This window comes from Heterocephalus glaber, unplaced genomic scaffold, assembly GCF_053883595.1.
Source record: "Heterocephalus glaber isolate CG9 unplaced genomic scaffold, H.glaber_assembly_v1.0 deba00001504, whole genome shotgun sequence".
In the NCBI taxonomy this organism is placed as follows: Eukaryota; Metazoa; Chordata; class Mammalia; order Rodentia; family Bathyergidae; genus Heterocephalus; species Heterocephalus glaber.
In genome coordinates, this window is record NW_028258324.1 from 66,358,065 (window position 1) to 66,385,873 (window position 27,809).

General features: G+C 38.8%; 1 protein-coding gene across 22 annotated transcripts in view; it reads right to left on the reverse strand.

Moving 5' to 3' along the window:
- The window catches only part of Lpp (LIM domain containing preferred translocation partner in lipoma), an 847,859-nt gene that overhangs the window by 201,454 nt on the left and 618,596 nt on the right, over positions 1 to 27,809 (reverse strand). For 19 of the 22 annotated variants that reach the window (XM_004834795.3, XM_087187014.1, XM_013072126.3 and 16 more), the window contains one exon: positions 13,064 to 27,194. The exons of the other annotated variants lie outside the window; for them this stretch is intronic. In XM_004834795.3, coding sequence (XP_004834852.2) covers positions 27,066 to 27,194 — 129 coding nt within the window. In that variant the 3' untranslated portion in view covers positions 13,064 to 27,065. Of the gene's footprint in view, positions 1 to 13,063; positions 27,195 to 27,809 lie in introns of those variants that run through there. 22 annotated transcript variants of the gene reach the window in all.

The window sequence follows — 27,809 nt, forward strand, 5'->3', positions numbered from 1 at the left end:
GCTGGATTATTTAATTCTTAAAACTTTCCTCCTGGACAATGTAATCTCACTTTCTTTATGATCAGACCCAGCCTAACCCCTGCCCAATTTCATCTTTCATTGCACACACAAGCACATACTCATCTGCTCTCTCACCGTCTCATGCCACCCTGTGTATTCTTGCCGTATAGAACTATGGCGTACATATACTGTTCAGCGTCCCGAAAGCTTTCCATTTAAATTCCCAAAGAACCATTTCTCTCACTTCAATAGTGCTATGATAGTTATAATACTATTTTTATCTATATCCCTTAATTAATGGCTCAATAACCCACTTGACTGAGACCACCATATAAGTAAGGCTCACATCTGCTCTTCTTCACATGCTGCCCACAAATCCCATCATACTTCAGATATGTAGCCAGCACTCGATATTATTAGATGAATAACTTAACAAGTATTTGGTTTGTATTCTGGTCTTATACAAAGGAGTCGTTCTTGGACTTATTTAGCCCAATGATCGCATTTTATTGATAAGAAAGCTGAGTGCCTAAGGGAAAGAGTTTACTTGGGATCGTACTATACATTAGATATGGAGGCAGAACCAGGACATCTGTCTTCTCTGTTTCTGCTTTTGGTTGCCTGAGCTTCTGATTCTTGGGCCTTTGGATTTAGGCTGAATTATGCTGCTGGCTTTTCTAGTTCTTTAACTTGCAGACAGCAGATGGTGGAACTTCTCGGCCTCCCTAAACATGTGAGCACATCTATACTGAATATATATATCATATTTGGTCTGTTTCACTGGAGAACCCTGAGTAATACACTTGGCCCGAAATTATATGCCAGACAGAACGATGGTGAGATGAAACGAAGTCCTACATGGTCTCTTGTAGTAAGATCCTGGTAGGGAAATGGAGTTTCTCTACTCTTTTCTCTACCCTTCCATTCATTCATTCATTAGGTTATTGTATAGGATTTGGAGGCTCCAAGCTCGGCCTCAAGATGTATGCATAGTCCAGGGATATTAGACACATAAGAACAGAAATCATCTAACATATTACAAGCTGCAAATATGCTAATCTTTGGGGAGTCCAGGAGAGAGATGCTAAAATCCACATGTTGGAGGAGCAAGAGTCAATTCCAGAAAGATCTGAAATAAAGAGAGAAATGCTAAAACTAGGTATTGGATAAAATATGAACAGTAGGGGCTGGGAAATAGATGACTAAGCAGGACCAGATATTAAGGTAAGATCACCAAACTATGCACATTGGGTAGAAACAGCAATAAGCCAGGAGGGAGGAACCTAGAGAACATGAGAACAGGACCATGTACATCACAGGTAGACTCCTGGGGACAGTTGGATCAATACAGCCAGAAATTAGAAGGAGCTTGGGCTCTTTGCTGGGCCCAATGAGCCTTGTAGTCTCTTTTGCTGATTGGAATTTGACGTAGTATTATGTAGCCAACCCTGCCTATCTAAGTAAGTTACTGTAGGTCATATTAAAGCAGATTTGTGCTTATGAGCAGGTCCCTGGACTTCACAAATTCTTCCTGTTGCCTGAGGACTCCCAGCTCCACAGATAGAGAAGGAAGGCAAAGGGAGCTACACTGAGAACTACGGATGTGGTGGGGAAGTGGGAACCAAGCCGACATTTGGTGTGTTGTAGCATTCCCAGCTCTGGTTTAACACAAGGGATGTGTTTCACTCACAAACTGGCACTGAGAGCTCATTTACATTTAAATAAGAGGCTTGTGAATGCCAGCAGGAGGACTCTGTCAATGCCAAGCCTGGCTCAGGATTCCTGCCAAGGAGTTTCTAAGAGCATCGCTCTAGGAAACTCCCCCAGAAGAGAAGCGAGCATGCCTTCTCATTAAGGCAGCTCTACCACAGTGACATTTGCCTCAGAGCAGCAAGCCTTTGGCTGGGCTGGAAGCAAGTTTTTGAGTCTTGGAAAGTTATCCTTTGCCAAGACAGTCGTTTAGTTCAATTTGGCTCGACACACACTCAAAGACCACCTGGCACGAGATGCCTTAGTCGGGAGTATGGTTAATTCCTTCCCCCTGGCACCACCCAGTCATGTTGGCAGAGCCAGGTGTTACTAAGAAGCATGTGCAGAGGCCATGTTACAGCATAGAAAAGAGAGAGCATAGCCGGTTGTCAGACAACTCTTACCACTGGGAGATTTTTCCTGATATTAACAAGAAATAGGTTCCTCTGGAGCACAGATGATGGAGTCAAATGCCTACAACATGCCAAGCAGGGACATGGCTAAGCAAAGAAGGCTGTGTGTAAAACCTCAGAAGTATATTAGTTTGTGCCAACCTGGGGTATACCTCTTTAGTCTAACAGGGCAAGTAATACTCAGCAAAAATGGATCTTAGATTTTATCAATATGGACGATGACCTATGATGTTGAAAGATTAATGGAGCAGACAGATCATTAGACAAGCATGACAACACAATTGATAAGTATTACAGGAAATAAAAAGTACTATAGAAACACATAAAAATAGTAGCAATACGCAATCTACAACTTTAGAGTCACAAAGACAGACGCGTAAGAGCAGAAATAATCTAACATATTTCAAGCTGCAAATATGCTAGCCATTAGGGTGCACAGGACAGAAACAGCTGAAATCCACATGTTGGATTTTGGCAATATGTGGATTTGGGGTTTAGGATACAATTAAAAGACAATGATGTTTAAATTCTATCTGAATGGTGAGCAGAAGGTAACCCAGGCAATGATGGGAGAGGAGAAAGGCAGAGTCTATGCAAAGGCCCTGGGGCAAGACAGCCAAGGACATTTGAGAGCATGAAGGCAATTTGATGGAAAGAACTTGAAATTCAAGATAGGAAATGGGTGGAGAGGTGTTTGGATTTTAGCCTCAGAGCAATGTAGTTAAGCAGAAGAGTGACAAGGCACAGACTAATGCCAGATGAGTCCCCTAAAGATTGTGTGTCCCAGTGCTTAGAAAAGAAGCAACACAGTAGGTAAATAAAGAAGAGTGCAAGGCCTTGGAGTCAACAAGTCACAGGCTCTGCTTCTTGCTTCCCAACTCTGTGTGCATGAGGAACCCCATTTACTTACCAGATGGAAAGAGTATATAGCAATGGTGGGGAACTGATGGGGAATAGGAACCTGGCATCCTTGCTGATTGTACCAGAAATCAGCGAACAATTACAACTTTCTTGTCAGGGATGTTGACAACGCACTGGAGAAGCCTTACGAGCATGCATTCTCTTGGTCCCTCCAAGAAAAGGATGAATGGTAATATTTGGCTACAAGAATGTTGAAGGTAGTGTTGTCTGTAAACACCCAAAACATGATTTAAGTAATTGATGACTAGACAGTCTTCATACTTTTTTACCCTAGCAAGGTCATTTTGGCTTTTAATATTTAGGCAAAATGGGGGCATCCATTCATCTCAAATACAGTGAAACCCTTGTAACCCAAATCCCCATTATTTTCAGTGATTCTTGTTCTCCTAGGGGTCTCTGCCTCCAAGTGCTGTTTAATGCTCCATCCATACTCTGTGTTTCACCCTGTCCCCACTGTCCCTTTTCTAAAATATACCATCTTGCATAACAGAACCCAGCCCAAATATCCTTCACTCTCCTAGGTATTAGGACCCCAGGCAAGGAACACGGTCAGCTTTTACTGAGGATTTGGGCAATGGAGAGTTTGCCATCCCAGCAGAGGGCCACTTCCTCTGTACTTTCATGACCCTCCTTCCAAGCTTCTTTTCAGTTAATTTGCTCTTTATTCCAGGATTCCTTATTCTTCAGTTCCTTTTCAGTGTCCCCTTCCTAAACTATTTCTCTTCCCTCATATTTTTCGGAATTCATCTGCTTACCACTTCTCAATTCTTACCCTGGTTTAACCAGAGACTGGGGACAGTTTTTACTCAGGGCCTTACATGTTAACAGCACAGAAGGGTCAACAGGCATAGATTTAAGATTCTCCCCATTTCTAGGCTCCCCAGTGGTGGGGGTGAGCAGAAGGATTTATTCTCTTACTTATATGCAGTGTGCAACCTTCTTCTACTTTGGAAGGTAAAAGAGGAATAACAACTGTTTGTGTTTTAATGCTCTTACAAACGTTGGAAATAATCTCAGTGTCCAGGTGTTAAACCACAGTACAGCTATGCAATGGAACACAATCGAACCATCAAGATGACATTGTAAAACAGATTCGGACTGTTGAGGATATGATTAAAGGTAAATGTTCAGTATATATGATATGAGTAAAAATGAAAATATAAAGCAATATACTGCACTGCCATTTAAAATGTATATTCACTCATATGCATGCAAGAAACATGACAACACTGGTTAGATCTAGAGTAGTGCTTGTTAATCAGAGTGATTTTTTTCTCCTAAGGGGTGCTTGACAGATTGGGATGACCCTTTTTTTTTTGGTATCAGGGCTCGAACTCGGGTCCTTGTGCTTGCAAGGCAGGTGGCGAAACCACTGAGCTAAATCCCTGGCCCAGGGATGACCCTTTTTTGATTATCATAAATAAGAAAGGCTATGCTAATGCCGGCTAGTGCATGGTGCTAACCTCCTGGCAATGCATGGACTAGTCCTAACAACAAAGCATTATCCAGTTCAAACTGTCAGTAGTATTAAGGTTGAGCAAACCTACTCCAGATGATGGATTCACAGAAAATTAAACCTTTCTTTTTGCTTGTCTGTACTTTCTATTTTTTCTACAGTGAGCATATATAGATTTTATCCAATTTTTTAAAGGTATATTAAATGAGCACTTCTGAAAAAGATGTGGAGTGAACGCCTGTATTTTTGCTATGAAATAAAAGCACTTTAGTACAGTGCCTTAGGTTAATTTCCCACCATGGTCACTTCTTTAAATTGGGGACCCAGTACTCCAGAAGTAGCAGTTGACTTCCTCATCAACTATGCTACTACTTACACTGTCACATGCCCCCAGTCTTTGGGCATTGCCATTCTGTGCTCAGAGATTAGCTGTTCAGTGAAACATCTTTGACTTTGTCGAAGGTATAGTCCCCTGAGGCAATTTACCAGACAGAAAGAGGTAGAGCAGGTGTCTGTTCGGAGGAGACAGGGTGTCTAGCACATCCAGAGATCCAGGCTACTGATCCTCCGTTTGTAGAGGTCCTGTTCCTTGTCTCAGAAAACCTTTGCAAGGGAATTATTCTTGTGATCAAAGCGTGTTTGCTTGGACGTTTAATCACTTGAAGAAGTGGTTTATTGCCCCCACAGACTCTTCTGCTGTGAATATTAGTCCTAATTAGTAGGTGAAATAGTGATGATTTAGCAGAACTTCTGCGTTTGATGCCGTGGTTTCTGGGCCAGCATTCGTAGTTGAAAAGAAAAAGGAAAACATCTTTGCCATGTCATGAATCCTTTTTCCTAATTCCCAGGGAGCTGAAAGGTCCTAAGGGGACTGCTCTTTCCTTTGACTCTAAAACAACTGGAAATTTAGAGGTTATAGAAATGACTCACATTGTGGGGAAGTGAGTGAGTCCCACATTTGTAAGGGGCTCTGGTGGATTTGCCAAGGGGGACGGTGCCTCCTTGTGAGTACTCTAGCTTCTCAGGATGAAAGGGATAAAATCTCTCAGAGAGAAGAGGTTTTGTCCATTGCCCAAGGACACCAGGCTTTCTCTGACAGTAGCAGGAGTTGGGCGATCTCTGCTACCACCAGATTGGCTGGTGGAGAGAGGGCTCTGAGACTACTAACGGATGTTCAGAAGAAAGAATAATGGAGGAAGCTAATAGAGACTGAAGGTAGACGGAGTTGCGGAAGGCAAGTGTTGACGTCTTCCAAGGTTTTTGAAGGAGAGAGTATAGAAAACACTGGGATTCCATCCCACCTGAAAGGCTTGGATTGTAGAATTTTGGTTACCCATCATCTGCCATAGATGTGAGAGAAGAGAGGCATCTGATCTCAAAGGAACCTTTGAACAGTGCCCTCTACTCCCGTTCCCTGAAGACACACTCAGAACTTCAGTTCTGCTACTTTCCAGCGTCTTCCTGACAGGAGTCACTACCAGTTGTCTCTCTATTGATGTAGTCCACATGGAGCAAGGCTCTATGCAAAAGTCATTTGTTTCCCAGGAGATGGAACTGAGAATAGTCTAGAGGGAGGCAGAAGAAACTGTTGACAGCCTACTGGTATGAGGACTTGCCTTTGAAGTTGCAGAGCTGCTGAGTAAGGACAGCCTTTCCATCCAGCCTCAACCCCTTCACAGGGTGTGTTGGGATAATACTGCAGACCTCAGGCTGGAAAGGGAAAGTGTTGGTTCTTCACTACCAGAACTGGGCAAGGTCCTTTGTAACTTGGATTTCATTATTATTACTGTTTTTGTGAATAACACAGAGCAATGGAAAACAACATCCAAGAACAAAAAAACCATTGCTAAACTCAAGGAGACTCTTGCGATACTTGAGTTTTTCTCCCCTTCCCCTTTTCTCTGTCTCAAGTGATTGTGAAGTGAGGAAGTCATTCTGTCCAGACTGTGAACTCTAACAACAGCCTGGAACTTTTCCATTGTACTGAGGAGGGGGAAAAAAGGGCCAGAGGAAGTAATATTAGTCAGTATTTAGTCATACTTGAGAACAATAGGATAGTTTTGGTTGGCTCAGCATCACACATTTTGATCTCATTATGGCTAAGATGAAGCCCTTTCAGGTGGAAAATTTCATCGTGTTTGAAGGGATCTGAAACCCTCTTCATCCCTCTACCCTTCATAGTATAGAATATAGAAAACTTCTTCACAGCCCGTGCACACTAAGAAAGATTTTGCATGGACACTAAGAGAGATTTGGGGAAGGAAAATAGTGGAGTGGAAAAATATGTCAGAGGCAACAAAGGCCGAGTCTACACTAGTCCATCTTTCTCTCCCCCAGAAGTAGAATTGCCTTCCTCCTGCTTTGCCGCCACACCTCTGCCTCCATTTCCTTTAGGGAGAAATCTGTCAAGAGAACACATCTAACTCTTACTACCCTTCACAGCAGTCCTCATGCATTCACTCATTCATTTGTTCAATTATGCATGTAATATACCTATGTATCCATTTACCACCTATTTATTTGGGCCTGCTTTATACCTGGAGTAGTGCCTACAGGGATCATATAACATAATTTGCCTTGATGGAAATTTGAATGGAAGAAAAGTAAATTTTGGTTTCATGTAACTCTCTTAGATATGCCTATTCAGAATCACATGGAAGTACACAAGAGGGGCAAACATTTTTACGGAGGTCAAAGAGAGGAGATTTCCTGGAGGAGGTAATGTGGGGGTGGGTCTTGGGGTGTGAAGAGTGTCAAAGATGCACAATAGCAGGACAGAAAGGGAAAGAAACAGGGGTTTTTTCCCCCGTAAGTGCTGACAGAGGGAGACCGAGCTGAGCTCTGTTCCATTTGTGCAGAGATGCCTCAGCATTTTAGAGAGCAGGGAGCAGAGATAGGAAGTGAGTGAGAAGTCAGGCAAGGCCAGGAAGTGAGAAGCTACAGAAAGTGGGTTAGAAGGTCCTCAGTGTACAGGAGTTCGTCTGGGTGTGTCTGCCAGCTGCTAGCAGGGAAGGTGGGAGATACTACTCCCCCATAGAGACTGGGAGTCCGAGGCTCTGCCTTCCTGAAGATCACATTCACAAGGAATGGCTGTCAGGGCCGGTAAAAGACACTGGGGTTGTAGGAAGTCCATACATACATGTCTCAAAGGGAAAGGAGAAGAATTTACAGGTACAAGCTTTTAAAGAAAACGGTCTAACAGGGTATCAGGGGCCTATCATCAGAATGTTAGCTTTTTATTTATAGCCATGAACTTTTCAGACAGACGTGGGCTAGGTCGTTGAGAAATTTCATACAGCATTTGAAGGGATTTGAGACCCATTTCTTTCCTCTCCCCATCACAGCATAGAATCTAAAGTAGTTCCTTAGAGTCTATGAGAAAAGAAGGCGAGCTGGGTTGTGCAAATGATGCTGCCTTAGGCTTCCAGAAGCTGCGCAAAGCTGGGTGAAGCCTTTTAGGGCAGGGTTTCAAATAGAGTCATTATGTGCCAAGAGTTTTGTATAGTTCTCAGAAGGTGTCAGGTTCGAGCTGTGGAATTTGAATTGTGTCCTGGGGATGAAGGCTATGATCAGGATATTGGGAAACTGGTGGTAACCTGGGTTCAGTTGCCGGGCTGGTTACAGAGGAGGATGGTCTCTAGGTGGTGGTGAGGGCGTGAGTTTAGAAAGCCTGAGGCAGACAGATGAGGGAGCACTTCCTGAAATGATTTCCTACAGAAAAGAGAGCTCTGACGAGGCCAGTGCAGAGCAGGTAAGGGAGGTGAGTGTGAAGAAGAAAGGAGTTATGACACGATGAAGCGGCAGAGGGATCTGACAGAAAATTGAAGCCTGGGTACTGGGTGACCCAATAGACATACAGACTTGGTTGACATAATCATCTGGGTATATTGTTGTATGTAGCAAGCTTACTAAATTCTTTTGAATAATTTTGCATATTATGTTGAGTTGCTATAACATTTTCTATAGTTATATCATTTATAACTAATGGTATTTTGTTTTTTTACATTTCACACTTCATATATATTATTCATATTTTGATTACACCTGCACTGACCAGAGTCTTTAGGACAAAGTTGAACAGATGTGGTGGTAGCGGGAATCCTTTTGCTTATGATTTTCATTAGTTTTAATGTGTGGGCAACTGGAGCAATTTTGCATAGGTAGTCTTTAATTGGGCAAGGTAGTTACCCTATATTTCTAATTTGTTAAGTATTTTTTCAAATCACAAATATCTGCTTTATTTTGAATCCATTGAAATGCTATTTCTGTGTGTGTGTGTGTGTGTGTGTGTGTGAATCCAGGACCTAGTGCATGCTAAGCATGTCCTCTACCAGTGAGCTACACATCCAGCCTAAGACTTTTCTATTGTGTTCTGTGAATATGGTGAATTGCATATATAAATTTTCTAATGTCCAACTACTTTCATACTCCTGAGATTAATTCATTTTTATTATTCATGCCTGTCTGCTTTTTCCAGTGATTCATAAATTCTGAATCTCTACATTTTTTGTGAATAATATAGCTATTTGCTTTATAAATTATGTTGAGGAGTATTCACTTTTTTCTTATAGTAATTCCAACTTGAATGACCAGTGAAGTTTACATTGAAAAATCATAAATTTAGGCATTTTCTCATGGAGAAAAAAAATTTTGCTCATTGAAGTGTAATATAAATAAAATGCAACAATCACAAGTATTTTGCTTAATGCATTTTCACAAACTGAGCACAACTATCTCACCAATCCAAATCCAGAAAGAGAATTTCACCAACCCAGAGCCCTGCCCTGGAACCCCTCTCATGCTTCCTTCTAGTCATTATTATTTGGAAGAAGATTTTCACATCACTAATGTGATTCATTTATTATATTTTCCAGATTATCTATTTTTATTTGCTTTTGCTAAGTTATAATTTTCTAGGAATATTTCGTCTGCATTTTTAAATTAATAAGATGGTTCATATTTATTCTCATATTTTAAATACCCATTTATCTATAAATATCATCTATTTGTGCTTTCTTTCAAATTTTTTTCTTGGTCAGCATCTGAAGACATTTGTAATTACTTTTTCAGAAAACTTTTTTTTTTTGTACCAGAGTTCAAACTCGGGTCTTTGCGCTCGTGGGGCAGGTAGCAGAACCACTGAGCTAAATCCCCGGCCCGAGAAACACTTTTTTTTTTTGGTACCAGGGATTGAACTGGGGACCTTGCACTTGAGAGGCAGGCAATGGAACTACTGAACTAAATCCCCGGCCCTGTAACTCCTTTTTCAAAATGCCAAATTTAGGCTTTATTTCTTCTACTATATCATTCCTCTCTATGTATTTAATTTCAGTTTTTTAGAGGTTTGTTGAGCTTGATGTAATGTTCAAATTTGCATTTTTATGTAACCTTGAAGGTGGCTTTTTTTCTGGTTTATTTTAAAAATAATTTTTATTAGAACATTTTTGTTATACATAATGATCTCATTCATCACAGGGAATTTGTGCCTGTACATAATGTATCTTAATTCTTTTTTTTCCCCATTCTTCTCTGTCTCTTCAACCTTTTTTCCCTTCCCCATTTACAAAACTTTGTTTTTATTGTTTGCCTTCCTTTTCTTTTGTTTATTCCAATTGCCTTCCTTCCCTTCCCCCTCCTCCCTCCCTCATTCCCCTTCCCATTTGAACAAGTTCTTCCTACTTCCCAGTATCTCTCCTCCATTTTACTCCTTATTTACCCTTTGGCCTTCTCATACAAGAGAAACAATGTGATAAACTTGCATCTAATTTATTTCACTTAAGATTATGTTCTCAAGGTGCATCTATTTACCTAAAAATATCTCCAGTTTATCCTTCTTTACGGCAGAGTCACACTACATTGTATATAAAAATCACATTTTCTTTCTGCATTCATCCATTGATGAGTATATGGCCTGTTTCCAAGATTTAGCTATTATAAATTGTGCTGCTGTAAACATTAATGTGCATATATCGCTGTGATATGACCTTTTAAGTCTTTCAGGAAGATACCTAGAAGGGCAATACTGTATCAAATGGAACCTCTAGTTTTAGTTTTTTGAGAATTAATTTTAGTTTTTATATATTTTTATCATCTCTTTTCTCTCAAATAGTTTTTATTCTGTTCTTTATCTAACCAAAGTTGAATAATTAGTTCATTGATTTTCACTTTATTTTCTCATATAATCAGTATATTGCTCATCTCTTCTTCAAAAAATAAAGCTTATTTTTCACCTGACGAAGGGTGGAAATTTTTACATATCCACTAAATCAAGTTTTTAAACATGGTCCAAATCCATCTTTAGTTTCTGAGGGAGTTAAGAAGTTCTACTCCAGTGGTAGATTTATTATTTTTTCTTAGTTTTATAAATTTACCTTTTATGTGTTGCAGTGATAGCATTGTTACTCAAGTTTATAATTTGTATTCTTTATGGAATTGAACCAGCATTAATAAATGTCGCTCTAGGTAATAGTATTTTTGTCTTAAAATTTGTCTGATAGTAATATAATTACACAAGCTTAGTTTTGTTTTGGCTATATTTGTTGATAAAATAACCATTCATTAACTTTTCTGTGGCTTGTAGGTTAGGTTTGTCTCTTTTATAGTATAAAGTTGGACTTTGTGTTAACCCAGTCTGAGTTTTTTTAATCTTTTAATTACAGGTTTTACTAGCTTTTATTTCCTTTGTACCTGTCCAATCTTTCTTCTCTTTCAAGAAAATTTGCTTTATTTACCCAATTTGCCCCCATTCCCTTTTCTTCTATTGATTTCATTTATATCCTCTCCTTTTAGGTTGCAACTTTTGAAATACAGATAAATGTAAAAATGCGAAGTTAATCACGCTACCCTCAAATCTACAAAAATCTTACAAAGATTGAACTTGGATCATATTTTTGTTGTATGTTCCACCTTTGCCCAATATTTGAGCTCTATTTTTGTGTCCTTTTAGGTTAAAAAAAAAAGTTGTTCTATATCTTTTTTAGCAGTTTGTTACACAGCTACTATTTCCTGTGCTTGCCATTCCTGGTTGCAGTCATATTCCTTCTTGGTTTGTTTTGTTTCTTCTTGAAATACATCTTTGAGAATTTCTTTAAGTTAAAGTCAAGTGATATTATGTCCTCTGTTTTGTTCATTTCCAAGTATCATTTTTCCTGTAAGGCAGCACTGGACTGAGAATTAGGTCAGGACTCAAGTCCTTGTCATTATTTTGTGACCTTAGGAAAATGCCTTCCTGTCTCTGGGTCTTAGCATTCACTCATAAGATCAGAGCACCTGATCTCTAAGGGCCCTTTTAGCTCTCACACGGAACAAATGGACAAACGCAGAGTGTTAACACTGCCAGGAGTGGAAGAGGAGTTAACAACAATATGAAATAATTAAGGAAAATGGGAAAGGAAGACAAGATTACATCTTATATGTCCTTTCTTCACAACTTTGTATGAGAAGTCTGAATACCCCAAGTCTTACCCACCATTTGTTTGGCAAAGGTGTACAGGTCTCTTGGAATGGGTGGCTTTAAAAATGATGACTTCCTGCAGAACCCTTCCATCTGTGGTTCCCAGATGTCCCAGCCTTTGTAGTTTGAAGCTTGATGCTGAAGAGATTGAAACCCCAGGCCTAAGCAGGAGCCAGAATGGATACTCTTTTCTGACTTTCTTGAAAAGAGATTCATATGGGCTGTAGTTCTAGTTACACCTAGGGTTTAGTGGACGGGTTCTGCAGACCTGCTTCTCACAAAAGTGAAAAGAACTTCTTAAATGAATGGTCTTGCATTGTTAACTTTATTCTGACTTTTCATCTAGAAAACAAGGGTAAAATACTCACAGGACTATAGTAATGGAGGACTACTGAAAATGATGCAGGTGTGAAGTTTGAAAATGTGGTGACTCTGTCCTGTGTCTGATTCTTCCTTTCTTTTCCTCTTAGTGATTTGCACACACATCTACCAGCTCAACTGTAGACTCCTTGACAGTAGAGACTATGTTTTATTTTTTATTTTTATATTTTTTGTACTGGGGATTGAACTCAAGCTTGGCAGGCAGGTGCTGTGCCACTGACCTACATCCCTAGCCAGAGACTATGTTTTGTATCTGCATCAATCGAGGTGTCTAGCAGAGTAGATTTGCAATGTTTGAAAAGGATATAGTACAGGTCGAATAAAACTGTGAAAATCTGAGCTGGCCAGTTGTTGATGATGAGAGAAGAAATCCCTTCACCCCCATCCCCAAGGAACCCATTTACTTGGACCCAGCTGTAAAAGTGAAAAAAAGTATCTGCACGGCAGAGGAGAAAGTGGGAGGGGTAGGGGAGAGACAGGGAGGTGGGGACTGTTTCGGAGCGCACAGACCTTAAGCTCATCTGTACAAACAGTGCAGGAGGGCCATTCATTCTCTCCTGGCATCACACTGGCTTTGAGAGACATGCCTGTTCTCAGAGGACCATATGGAAAGCAAATGATGCAAGAAATGAATCACAGAGAAAAGGAAACAGATTATCTGACTCAAAAAGAATTCCACACATAGGCAAGTAAATGTAATAAGGAGTTTATTTGATTTCTAAATATAATAAAGCAGTTGCAATTCTTTTACAGAAAGAAAGGAATATCATTTTCATATTCATTCTTACAGAGCTTTGGAAAAACATGATTCATAGAAAGAACTGATAGAAGGTAAATAAAAACATGTTTTCATAGAGTAGGATAATGGATAAATACAAAAGAAAATACCCAAATCACTTGCTTATAACAGATTTTCTCCCCTTGTTTTTTTAAGAAAGCATGTGTGCTATTTTGGACCTGTCGGTGATTGTTCATGATGCAGTGATTAAATGCAATTTGCTCAAAATAAAATAAAAACCAGAAACCTATATTTTAAGAATATCATGCTTCTGTCAGTGCCACACATGTGAAAAAAGTCATATTCTTTAAGCTTTTGTGCGGCTTTCCTTCAGTCAGGCAATGTTACTCAGACCAGCAGCTGATCAGTGTGGCGATGGATAGGACAGGTGCATAGCAGTGAGGACTCAGTAGACGCGCTAGCACAGAGAGCCTGGCTTCTTTCTGTCCCTTCCTGTCCTTGATCTATCCATGTGTAGACATCATTTAACCTTTACAGAAAACTATCTCTGATGGCCATGATCAGAGCCCTATTGTATCTTTCTTGGCCCATTTATTTTCCAAAGAGGAAAACCTCGGTATCATAACTCGTCTATGACAGTGGTGGTGGGTGCCACAGCAGACACCCAGAGCCCTCTCTGTCACAGCTGAGCATTGGATAGCAGTGCACACAGGGGCAGTGTTGGCTCTTCGCAATAAGTAAGTGGGTTTTGGATTGCAGTTTGGGCACTCGGTCTTTTAAAAGGTTCGCCATCCCTGATTTATGCTATCGCACAGAGGTTTTTTGAACTCCTTTCTAGCAATCCAAGCTGATTCCCCCTTCCTTAAAAGAAAGCAAAGAAAATGACCAGTGTTGAATTCGGATAAGGCACAAACAGAAGAGGAGCACGAGCAGGAGAGATGTTCACAGTGAAGAGTACGACCCTTCTCCAAGGACACCCTGCATATTAGAAAATGATGGCTACCAAAACAGCTCATTCACACTCTTGGGATGATTCAACAGTGCTCCGTTTTGCCCTCACTGCTGGTTCACTGGAGACCCATCTGTGGAAAGCAGAAGTGTGGTCGATTGCAATGGTATCAGATCTGTCTTCCATAGATTGAGCCCTTTACTTCCAGTTGGAAAAAGTGGGTCGGCTATAGGACAAATCTGACCAAGAGGACATCAAGAGCTCCCGTAGAGAAAGGCTAAGTGGACGTATCTCACTTCCCTCAAACAGAAGCAGATTCAAGGGAACATGGAGCCAACTGACTTAGAAGAAAAAGGAGCGACTTGGCAAGTGTAATCTGCCAGCTGGTTGAGTCAGACGACACATTGAGAACAATCTTTTTTGAAATCATGTCCTCCATTCAACTCTTCTACAATCCTGTACTGTCTACCTCATCCCATTTACCTGGGCCCTCTCCTTTCCCCACCACTGGGTAAGAATTCATCCTCCTACGCTACGTGGTTGCTTCATCGATAGTATCCATAGTTCCGACAGAACTATGAGACAAAAGCCATAAAATAGCATGTAGTACTATTTTTAGGAGTCAGAGTAAAAATGCTCTAAAGATCTGGCAGGGACATTTGGCCCCCTGAGCCTCCAGTCTCCACAGCCAAGTCTTTTCTTTAGTTTTCTCTGATGTTAGCCTGAGAGATAAAAGAAGAAAGAAACATGCTGACACTTTAAACCCACCATGCTGTTTATAAAATACGCATATGACGCATATCCTAATACAGACCCTGGCTCTATTAATTCTCTGAAGCATTTTTTTCCCTGACTCCATGTTCCAATCTCATAAAGCTCTTTCTTTGCAGCGGAATGCAAGAAACCCCAGCACTATGCCACCATTCTCAGGGTAAAAACACAAAGTGGCTGTATCAGCAAGGAATGCTCGGGGAATGCGCTCGTATCCCATTTCATGGTAGCCATTTGAGAGGATATGAGTGACTTTCTTTCATTTGGCAAGGCTGAATCTCTCAGCAGCTACTCCTTCTGATGGTATGTTTTTGAAGGCTGAGCAGTATGACTCTGGGTACCGTGTGTACATACATATGTAGGAATAACGTTTATGTTTCTCAGAATAGGCACTTTTCAAAGGCAGTAAGGCTAAAAGTAAAGTTAATAGAGCCTATATTTAGTGCTCATCTTCTCACTTTGCTGATGTGTATGCTGAACAGAAGATCACAGATTTGAGTCAGTCTTTCAAAGGGGCCAGAGTCGGCAAATGGCTATATTCAGAGTTGGGGAAGTCTTGCCAACCCAACTGAAGCTGTTAAAAAGGCAGACTTGGAGAAGGTGCAATCGTTTTTCTCAAAGGTGACGACGGTACAGAAGGAGAAAAGCCTGTGACAAAGCCATGAAATAAAAGCTTGTGTGTACGGCTCAGGGAAAATTACTATCCTCAAGCTCTGAATTTTCATGTCACATCTACTTTTTGGCACAGATTTGCTACTTAGAAAGTTCTCTCCCTTTCCTTTTTTTGTACATCTTATAATTGCACATATTCCCATACTTAGCAGTAGAGAGAGAAGCCCCAAATCTGTTAAAGTAATGTAAAGGTGTAGGTTAAAAGACAAAACAAAGCAAAAAAACCCAAAACAAAACAAAGCAATTCACTGCATAGAGAACATGCAAAGAACTCAATGCTACATCCACCTGTCATGGTTTTGCATCTAAGTTTAAATTTTTACTTAAGGCACATTATACTATATGATAATCTCATTCATGCTAAAGAATAAGGCAGTCATGTGTCATCTTTAATTCTACTTGCTCTTTGATATGTTTTCTGAAAAAGAATGAAGACATAATTCAGGTTTTTAGATAGGAAATATTCTAACTTTGCTTAATGAGGAAATAAGTCTTAGAAAATTTGCTCATCAGCTTTCCCAGGGGAATAAATGGGTAGTAAAAGGAATAAAGTCATTTAAAAATGATTTTGCTGTTGTGTGGCCATAAAATATTGACGCTAACATTCAGCTTCCAAGGTCCTGTATCTTTTTCGTCAATTATACACCTCCATTCAGACTTTTTACTTCAGCTAGAGGGATGGCAAGGTCTATGCTAGTTTCAATTTGCTACCTGGGGCGGGAGGTCTAAGGCACTGTGACTTTTGGGCAATGTATCCCTGACTCATTTGCCATTCTTGTAGAAACTAAGCAGAAATCAGACAGGGCTAGTAAAATGCACACATTGCCCAAATGTCAACTTGTTATTTCACAGTTAAAATATGAGTGAGGCCACTCCTATTGTTGGTATTTACATTATGAAAATCCCCTTTCTTCTCCAAGTGTGTATTTGCAGAAATAAGTATGTTGAACAGACACATCATAACTTGACTAAGGTATTCTCCTATTTCTGGTTTATAATTACTAAGTGAGGATCACTATCACCCAAGGAGAAATAAAGATGAGAAGGAACTGGAGGTTTTCCCTTTATATTTAGCCTCTCTCAAGAAAAGAGGAGGAAGAAGGGGAAAAGAATGAGGAGAAAGAGGAGGAAGAGGAGGAGGAGGAGCAGAAATGCATCTGAGAAAAAGTTTGCATTTTCTACACTAGTTCAGAAATGGAGTTAAATAATTTGGTGAGGAGAGGTATTCAGTCTTAATACTTATTCTTTCATGATGGAGGAAATGGATTTAAGAAAGCAAACTATTATTCTTGTGCCTCACAATGAAGTAAAGCAGGTACTATACAAAATAGCAGCACAATGCATCAATAATAATGGTCCAAGAATAGGTCTTTACCTTTTGCTTGATAGACAGAAACATGAAGAGGGAATCAAGAAAGAGAGATTAATACCTTAGATCCCACCCCCATCTCAAATTGCTTTGGTGTATTTTAAGAGATAAACAGAACTATACAAAATTTAAACAGCTTTCTCTTTTCCTTTTGGGCAGCAACAAAATTGGGTCAGGTCTAGGAATTATTAATTTCCTGGCCTAAAAAGCCCAGGTGTTTTAAAATAGCATTTCTCTTTTAGAGAATCTGCTTTCTCAGAAAATTGTGTGTATGTGTGTTTGAAAGACAACACAATTGTATTTTCCATAAATCTGGGGGACTATCATGGAGGATGGAGGAAGAAAGTTTTTCATTTTTTTTTTTACATTATAGAAAGGTAAATCAGAGTTTGTGGCTCTGATTTTATTTTATTTGAAAATAAAAGTATTTTTAAAGGACTGCTTTTTCATATTCACCTCTTCTTGTCTTTTTCTTCCCTCCAATATGACATCAGAGTTCTACCCAAGAGAGTCTTTACTCAGGTGTACTCAGCCACATAATTCTGAGAAGTGCTCAGAATGCTGCTTCTGTTAATCCATCCCTAGTGTGGGGCATCCCATCTGTGCTATGAAAATTGCTTCCTATTCCTTCAGCTGTAACATTCACCAACCTTCTCAAGAACAGGAGACCCCCTTTCTAGACTCTGAATGTCCTGCTGATGTCTCCTGTCCCTCAGTTGAGAAGACTGGGAAAAGGTGAGAGGCCATTTGTTACTGGACATGGCTCTCATTAATCCCAGGGAAAAAGCAGATGAATGATGATTCAGGGTCCATGGATGGAAGACTAGGCAGGAAAAATACCTAGATAAGTTACTAGATAATTTCAAAGGCTTCTCAGATTTAATGCAGGAGATTTAATGTGGAGAAAAGATGTTTATTCAATCAGTTCACAGATTTTGACTGAGGGAAATAACTAGGAGAGAAAACAAGGAAATAAAAAACCAAGAGCACACACCAAAAGGAATAGCTTCCCGAGGGGTGCAGCTAAGACCAGAAATGCTCACCATCCACTTGGTGAACTTCGACCTACAGTGTACATGGAGGCCTCTAAGTGTTTTTTAGAAGCAACATAGTACCAGACTCTTTGTGAGAAGGATATGTTAATCACAGAACTGTAAGAGCCAGGGAAGGCCAGTGTATGAAATCACAGAAGACAGATCTCCGAAAGGCCATCGGTCTCATAGCATTTGTCCAGACACTTCAACGTCATATACACTTGGTGGGCTCTCAGTAAATGCGGACTGACACAGAGAGACTAATATGCACTGTTTACCTACAGCAGCGTGTGCCTCTGAGGTGGACTCTTCGTGCCCACGGGAGACAGGCTTGTCTTAAGGATCATTCACCTCGGCACAACAGTGAATTCGAAATGATATGGTCTCAGCTGATATTCCTGACCCGGTGGTTTCGGAGAGGTTTTCAGTTAATGTAATGTAAACCAACTCTCTCTGGGGAAATTTGCTGCCGTGTGCTTCTGCACCAGTTGTTTGTTCCACAGTGGTCTTTCCCCACCAATTTCATCACAGTGCTGATCACACACAATACCACGCGGTTTCCCACAAAATGACACAGAAGCTGTGTGTGGGCTCTCAATGATCGTAAGCATGGCAGTGCCCATATGGATCCGCCACTGATAGCCAAATGGGCTCTACTCATTTCCCTGGATGATTTCTGAAAGGGGGTTCAGTAGTCTGTGAGAAGTGCGCATTGTCCTCTGAGAGAGCACTGGCCCTGTGAGTCCTAGGCACATCCCCAAACCTGCCACTTACCAGCTATATTGCTTTTGGCAAGCCACTTAGCGATTCTGAACTTCAGCTTTCTCTTCTAGGATCTGGCTATTAATAACCTTCCTCCCAGGGCTGTTTTATGTGTGAAAGCAGTTTGTTAAGCTCTCTCAGGAATTTTTATTTTACAGCTCAGAAAGCCACCCCCAGGTGCTGCTCAGGAGACTGACAGCAGATTCTGCTTGTAGTGCTCTCCAGTTCAAAGCTAGGGTAGAAGAAAATACAGTCTCTGTCCTCCCAAACACTAAGGAATACTAATTAAACTAAAAAATAATCGAGGTCAGTAATGGAAGAATTTATACATTCCTCTATAAAGCTTTAGCATAATCCCTTCCTTCCAGAATATTGTTTGTACAAAAGAACTGCTTGGAAGAGTTCCACTACATTTTGCTTTTGAATCTCCTTTGTTAGACCTGGAGATTACACACTGACATTTCTCAGCACTTTTAAAATCATCATCAGCAGGTCATATTAATTTAATGTATTGTGCATGGGTTGGTTACATGAAGCTATCTGACAACTATCGGAACAGTTTGTCTTCGGAATAAGAAAGTACGATCAACAATACAACTCATAAATTCTAATATCTGATCCTTGGAGAAAGATTTAGACCACTTTTAGGGATGTTTAAAGATTTTTGTAATCTTCAGCTAAAAAACACAAAGTTTTCTTTAAAAAAGGTAATGCATTTCTTAAAAACAAAGGTTAGTTTTTGTTGCCAAGAAGAACATAAGCTCAAAGGTTGGTTCTATTTTAAAGTCAGGAGAGCTTGGAACGAAGGGTAATGGTGGACATGGAAGACCTGAAGAGAAGATGGGCTTCTCTAAGAAGGCACTATTCAGGCATTCTGGATTATGAGTTAGTCTTGAATCTGTGATGGAATTTTAGCAGCAGAACAGAGGAGTGGGGAGTCCTTTCTAATTGTGTGCCTAGAGGCAGTGAAGAAAATAGAGGTGCCCTACGAGTTCTTCTGTGGAAGTTCAAAAGACAAGTATATTTTCTGCAAGAGTGGAGGATGGAGGCATAGATCAGGAAGAATGCACACTTTTTAGGTTACAGTAAAGTTCACGGAGGGTTGGTTCCTGTTCATACAGTAGTGGATTATTTTGGCCAACTCATACTCTCTTCCAATTAAAAGGGATGAAGAGGCATGAGATGATTTTAGTAGCATTTCTCTGCCCCTTTTCTACCCTACTGGTCCGGAATACATGGAAGACTTTTTTCCCTGTTAAGGAGAAATTCCAGAATCTTGGGACATTTTCCCAAGACAGAATGTCTTCTTAGAAGATAGCTGTGTACTCCAATTGTGCCTTATTACTCTTCCTTCAACTTCCAAATCAAGTCACGAATCAATTCAAGATTTCTCATAAAATTTCATACCTTCCATGAACCTTTACAGATGCCACTGTAAAAACTGCACTGAAAGAATTATGCTTCCTTATGCCCCAGTTCGTCCTGTGGGGCAAGTACAGATTAACCTGTTTGATTTTACTGTAGCTGGCCTGAAGTGAAGTTCCTCAGAGGCTGATTCTCTTATAGTGATTTGTCAATGATTATTAAGATGAGGTAAGTAAGAGATAAAGATACTGGGAGGACAAACATGAAGAGAAATGATGGACTTCTATAGATAGGATATAATCGATCATGGAAGGTAGTTGATTACTTGGGCTAAAGTGCAACATCTCTAGGTACAACACTGGCACACAGAATGGATACAAGGGAATCTGAAAGCCAAACAACCCATAGGTATTGATGTAAAATTTGTAAATGTCAAGAACTCTCCTTCCAAATTCAGTGTAGGAACATGGACAAAAAAAGGTCTCATTTTTGAGAACCCAGGGACAAAGGAAAAGACATGTAACTTTATGAATTGCCCCAAAATTGGGACTATCACAGATGCATATGCACTAGCTTCCTTCCTTTTTTCAGAATGACTGATTTTTTGTATCATCCACAGCAATATAGAATATAAAGAAGCGGAGCTGTTTGGCACTTGTGAGAAATCTAGCCTTATCTTCTTTTCACTCCTCTAGGTCTGAGTCCTTGGAAGAAATTGTCTTTGGGTGATTCCAATTCCATTTACTTTCAACTCCAAGAAAGTGTTTTCACCTGACTTGATCTATAATGATTGCTAAGTTTCACTGAGTAGACTGAAATAGAATTAAAAAATTTTGGGGGGTCTAACTGTAATGGGAGTTGAGACTGTGGATAAATTAGGAAAAGCTGAAAGAGTTGGTGATATCAAGCCTAAAAAGGCAAAGATTTAGACTTTACACTGGTTTTGTGTAGCTCCAGAGACAAAATGGACTATTGTGAACAGTACTGCATACTGGTCAGGTTTAAGTTCTGTGATAATTGGTCAGGAAAATACAGAAAAGATTCAGATGTTTATATTCCCATGGTTATGTGTATCTAGGAATAACACTGATGTTTAGGGTCAGCAAGACCACTCTACCCATGTTCAGGTGACAAAACCCAGGATGACATAATGACACTTGTTTTATTCTTAGTAGAGCATTCCACTTCCAGGATTGAGAACTGAACTTAGAAGCTATGTTCACTGCCATATGACTGAATGCATGTGTGGCTACCTAATAAGGCTTCTACTTCAGAATATTAGGTAATGACCATCAGTTAGATAAATAAGATTTTCTCTTGTCACTAAGTGAGCAAATTATCTTAGAAAACTTAACCCAACCATATAGTAAGGAAGACTTCATGTGGGAATCTTAAAATATTACACTGCTGTAGATTTTCCCTTTATCTCTAGTATACATATCTATGTGTAGAATAACTTTTTTAATGAATAGCAATTTTTTAAATGAAGGCTAGTAGTAGAGCTATCTGTGTATTAGAGACTGCTACAAATTAAATAAAAATCAGAAATATAGAGGAAAACTTTTAGTAACTTTAAAAATAATTTTAATGTTTTGATAAAAAACATATTTTTGTATAAGTTCTCTATAAAAGAAGTCCCACCCATGTTGGCCAACTAAAACAGAATCTGCAACCTTTTTCACATGGAGCAGGTAAGTGTAAAAGAAAATGAAATTAATGTTTTTTTTTCTGTTTTCAAGCAAAAATATATCTGTAATCCATGCTCCGAGAGAAATTCTGGTACTGATCCAACCCCTAAAACTATTGTGATTTGACCATTAGGGTTTAATATTATTACCATGAGCTAAATGCTGATATGTGCTAAAATTCATGAAAGATAATAATTCTCCCTTACTATAAGAAAAATTATCAAGTTTCAATAGAATAAAATTATGTGCTACTACTAAAAACATAATCATTTTGTGATTGAAATGCTTTGAATTTAAAACAAAATCTTAACCTACTCTTAGAACGATTACTTTATATATAGCTAAGAAAACCAGATCAGTCATACATGAATTGGTCAGGAATCTATTACCTGAGTCTCTGATAAAAATTCTCTAAGATATTAAGGTGGATTCTATTATCTCATCTTACTCTATGAATAATCACAACCTGAAAAGTTTGCCCATCCAGATTTTCTAGATGCTACATATATTTTCCAATAGTTTTTCTCCCTTTAACCTGAATTCCAGAGAATCATAACACATTGACTTCATTTATAGGATTAGTAGGTAGAGTGGAAAGAATGAGAAATGCAAGAATGACAGTAAAATAGAAAGATGAGATCAAAGGACAAGGGAGAAATGAAGGGAAGAAGAAGGGAAGTGCCTAGAATTCTCTCCAAATTATAATACTTTAGCAAATTATTTTTAAAGATGTGAAATAAAACTGTGCTAACCAAACAAGAGCCTTAGAAGAAACAATTCATTCTGATTATCTGTCAAGTAAATAAATTGACCTAAAATGTGCACGCTTGCACCATATTAATGACTTGCTGGAAATAAGGATTCCTATTGGATTAAGGAAACAAAACTAAGGCAATTTTTAAAAAAACAGATGTGCTCAAATAGGTGTTAAAGGCTTAAGTTCAAGAGTCTGCCTTCATTATCTGATTAAAACCAGAGTAAGATCAAATCATAAAACGCTAATAGCACCCAACATTACTTTTGGTCATAAGAATGTTTTCATAATTTTAGGGACCCATAAGGTGCTTCCAAAAAAAGGGAAGAAAAGAAATACTATTAGAAAACATTAAGATAAAAATTTAGACTTCTCTGGATTTAGGTTTTGTTTTTTGACTTTTTGATGGGTAAATCATTGAGATTTGGGGGTTATTGCTTCCATTATTGAGTGTTTGGCAGAATATTCTGTCGAAGGCACAATGATGGGCTTCTTTCGAATTGTGTGTCATGGAGGCACACCAAAAGAGCCATCTTAGGAAATGGACTTGAGGCACATTTTGCAGAGGTATATCTTTTTCAGTTTGCTGGTTTCCTACAGATGGCTCAAGCAAGGGGATAGAACATGCTGTCATATTTCATTCATAACACACATGTACTGTAGCTCTAGGCAACAGATGGACAATCACTTGTTTAAACTACAAATGTGAAATACTAAGGTAGAATAGCAATATTTCTAGAAGTGTATATGGAAAAAATGCCTTTCCAAGCCAAGTGGAATGGTGAGAGGCTGTGAGGTTACATCAGTGTTTCCCTGATTTCCCTAGCAGCTGCCATAATTTTCCCAACACCCTTCAAAACTTGATAATGGAAGGATCAGGGGGCAGCTGACGCAGATTTGACAAGAGAAGCCTGAACCACATCAAATAGAAGTAACACTGTTATTCCTGGCTGGTTCACATTAATAGGATTTTTACTAAGTAGGAAAACGGTGGAAAGTTGTGTTTTCCGAGTCCTGTTTCTCTTCTACAGACGCATTGAAAATGCACTCTCTTTTGTCCTCTGGACCCTAGATGTTCAATAGTTGTTTAAATGTAAAGTTTTATATTCTTTAAACATTACCATAAATATCTTTGCAGAATATTTCATAGAAAACAATTAGTGTTGATAAGTTTACCTCATTAATCAGCATAGACTCATAAGTCATTTTGAGCAGAGAAATCGCTCCAACAATCTTGCTGATAAGAAGAAGAGGAAGAGGAAGAGGAAGGAGAAGAAGGAGAAGGAGAAGGAGGAGAAGGAGAAGGAGAAGAAGAAAAGAAGAAGGAGAGAAGAAGGAGGAGGAGGAGGAGAAAATAACCCATATCCCAGAGCTGCAGAGATGTCAGCTTCTAACACCTCTGATGCCTTATATTAGGACATGGAACTTATATTTGTGTCTCAAAGGCAGTTTTGTTTGCCAATCAAACTACACTGACTCAGAATGATGTGGGGATCCATGCAAAGAAGAAATCTTATTTTGGGCTAGGGGTATAGCTCAGTGGTAGAGGGCTTGCCTAGCATGCATGAAGCTCTGAGTTTGATCACCACTGAAAAAAAATCTCATTTTGAAATAGTCTGCAGAGCTTATGACTTAGTGGATTTTTTCCTTTTCTGTGTCTCCCATGTTACACAGAAATACCAAATAGTTGTGTTTTTTAATAATTTTGTAAAAACAGGTAGATTTGTACAAAATTTTTGTTAGGGACTTTGATTTTTTTCTGTTTTTAAGTATTTAAATTATAACAATAAAAATATATCAAAAACAATGCGAGTATATAATCTTTAGGGTAATATGATCTTTTTATCTCTGTTATAGACAAAATTTCATGTAACTAAAACAGTAAAGGGTGACTTGGCATTATTTGAATCAAATGATTAGTAGTAAAAGACAATAATAGCAAATAAATCATACATTTAAGAAATCCTAGAATAAAATATGGTAGGATCCTTTCCTTAGTAGACCTTGTGAAAGAAAAAATATCTAAATCTAAATATTTCTGTATTATGTGTGCACATTCATTATTATAAAAGTATAAGTTTATATTAAAAAGAGATTTACTTTAAAAATCTTTGGTAAAGATACTCTGAGGTTATGTGATAAGAATGCATTATAAAGATTGTAAGCAAGCAGAATTCTGCTGGCAATGCCACAATGATAGGCCTATGCCAGCGTTTTCTTCAAACTTTCACTTTTGGCATGTAAACATTCAGTTACATAAGGCCTTAAATGCAACCAATAAATGGGACATTATTGCATTCTTATGGTGTCATTATCTCATAGATTCTTCTTTTGGCAAAATGTAGTACATGACTACTTCTAGGCATAAAACCTATCCCTCAATAAGCTGGACTCTTTGCGTTTGGTCTCTAGACAATTTCCCCTAAGTATTTAATAGTAAACATGTTAATGAATCAAATCAAGCAGAGTATATTACCACCCCCATTGTCATCAGCATGGTCTCGCCTTAACTTCAGAGGGCAGAAATTCAGAGACACAGCTCCCAGCTGCCATTGTATCCTAAAACTCACATGCTGCTAAGTGAATCTTATTATATTTCACACTGTGATAAATATAATCAAAGATAAGAGAAACCAGTAAGAACAGAACAATGGTCAAAGGACACTCATACAACTTAGGTCTTCGGTGGTTCTAACACAAAACTCTTAAATGACGAAAGCCAGTGAGCCCTAGAATAACTTAAATGAGCTGCAGTGATCACAAGTTTAAGAATTTCTCATTTAAAAAAAAATCACATTTATCATGCTTCTTATCCAAGTAAAATAAATTTAGCTGAAATTCCTGAGGACTGGGTTGCAATTTAAAACATGCACAGAAAATTTTTCATTTTGGTTCTGGATGTTAAAATTTTAAATTAAAAAATAAATTCAGATGAGAAAACTAGCACTTCATAGTTGTGAAAAAGACATTTGTGGAATAAGGGAAGGGTGTATAAGGAAATGTGACTATATTTGTTATATTTGAGTTCTGACTGGTGTTTATGTATATAGAGTTTCATTATATTATTATTTATACTTTCCCATATATTTAAAATACTCCATAATTTAAAAGTATATACTTGGGGAAGATTTGAAGAAAGGTTTCAAAAATTTTATGCCAAAATACCTAATTAGTTTACAAAATGGCAAATTGCCATTGCTAAGCTCGGTGTCTTTCCTCCAATGAGACATGCTAGAACTTAATAAATATGGTTCTACAGTTGGTAAGCAAGTGTTACACTGGCTAATAAGAGTTTGAATAAAGATTCTAGGCAGAGATTCTGCATATTTTTAGCTCAGAAAGACAACTTTGTTCTGTGATTGTCTTTGCAAGTGTGGTGTAAATGTCATATTGATGATATGAAAATGTTTCCCGCAATATGTAATTCAAGTTGCAGAAGGATTATAAGAATAATAAAACTGGTTTCACAATCTTTTCAAGCCTTCCTCTATTTTTAAAGTAAATGAAATAAAGCAACACAACTTCATTTTGTGTCTCTGATTTACAGTTGTTAGTCAAAAATTGTGGACCAGGAAGATTCAAAAAAAGAAAAGAAAGAAATGTGAACTGTTTTTATCAGCATCTTCCTTCAGAGACAAAGTCAGTGTTAGTAGTTGTGTTTGTATATTAGGGAAAAACATCACAATATTTACAAGATGAAAAGTAGCACAGTATTGAAAAGGTTACAAAAGCAAATTTGCCCATATTATGTCTAGGTAGTGTGGAAAAGGAAAATCTTAGGGTAGTACTGTAGAATAGTAATGGGATTTTCAAACATAGCCCCCAAGAGCATATCAAGTGTATCCCACTTATAATTTCTCTGACAAAAAATGGAAGGTTGATTGTCTTTTACCACTTAGCTATTAGCTGGTAACTATTTTCAAATGATTCTTGACCACCGATCAGTACAGATTCTGAAGTTGGTTGGTTGCATGTCAAATTTGGGCTGCTTTTAATTTATGCATTTTACAATTTGAAGTTTTTAGAGCATAACATAGAAATTGTGCACTGTTTTCTCCAAAGGATAAGAGTGGTATAGAGCAACAGAGAAACACGTTTTTCAATACACAGCAAAAGAATGGCTGACATTTATAGTTGCAGGCAGCACGGAAGGGAGAGGATGGTGACTTGAAGCCTACCAGCACCTGTGGGCTGGCAGACTCGCGCAGGAAAAGCCGTGGGACAGCAAATACCACACTAAAAAAAGCTATTCAACCAGATGAAAAGTGAGACAAACATAGGGATTAAAAGTTACAGGAATGCAGAAGTGAATGGGATGGAGCATAATCTGCAAAAATGTGGAAGTCTTCGGAACAAAGGCCCAGCAGGGCCCTGCGTGATTAAATGTGAAACGCATATTCGGTAAGAACTAGAAATACAATCTCATAAGCCGTGAGATTCTGCAGGAAGGTTAACAGCAGATGAAGCACACAGACCATCCCATAGCTTGACTGCCTCCGCTCTATTTTCCTATTGCTTTTCCTAGCTATTTCTTGTGTTTCATTCTTCTCAGTGCCACATGCACTAAGTAGCTCATCAAGCTACTGTATCTAAAGGTCAGTGCTCGCCTTGGCAGTCAGCACCCTGATGCGGGCAGAGTTGCAGGGCTTGCAGAGGATGTGTCCATCCAATGGGTAGCAGCCTTGGTTATCTCCTTCTGAAAGGAGACCACCACAATCCTGGGAAATGAAGAGAGGCAGAAATGATGTAAACAAAACTGTAAATATTTCAAATCCAAATTTCTCAGCTTTCTATTCATAACCTCTGCAACATGGCCACTTCATATATGCCTCCCCCTTCCCCTAGCACACAACATAGGGCATCTTGAATCATACTGAATGAAAGACTGGGGCTATATATGCAAATGGACTAAAATGACCCTCTTGACGGTTACTGAAAATGAAATAAGAGATGAGCCAGTGGATCTCAGTTCTCAGCTATTAGTTTGCTTCTCGTAAAACAATGACAACAGAAAATAATATAGATCCCAAATTCATCTTTTTTCTTTAGCATCACTTTTAACGTCTCAAAAGGAATACACAGGTGCAGAAATGGAAAGTTTTGGTCATTTCTGGGCAAAAGCAAAGAGAGCGATTGTTTTCTTTTTCTTTCTTTCTTTTTTTTTTTTTTTAACAGTTTGGGACATTTAATTATTTAATTTCTTTTCAAGAGATTATTGGTGCAATTAGGAAAGGAGCATGCAGATGGGGAGACGAGAGCAATTCTTGCCAAGCAGAAGGGTCCTTCGTGGTTTATGTATGCTTACTCCAATTATAGTAAGAAAATAAGATCCG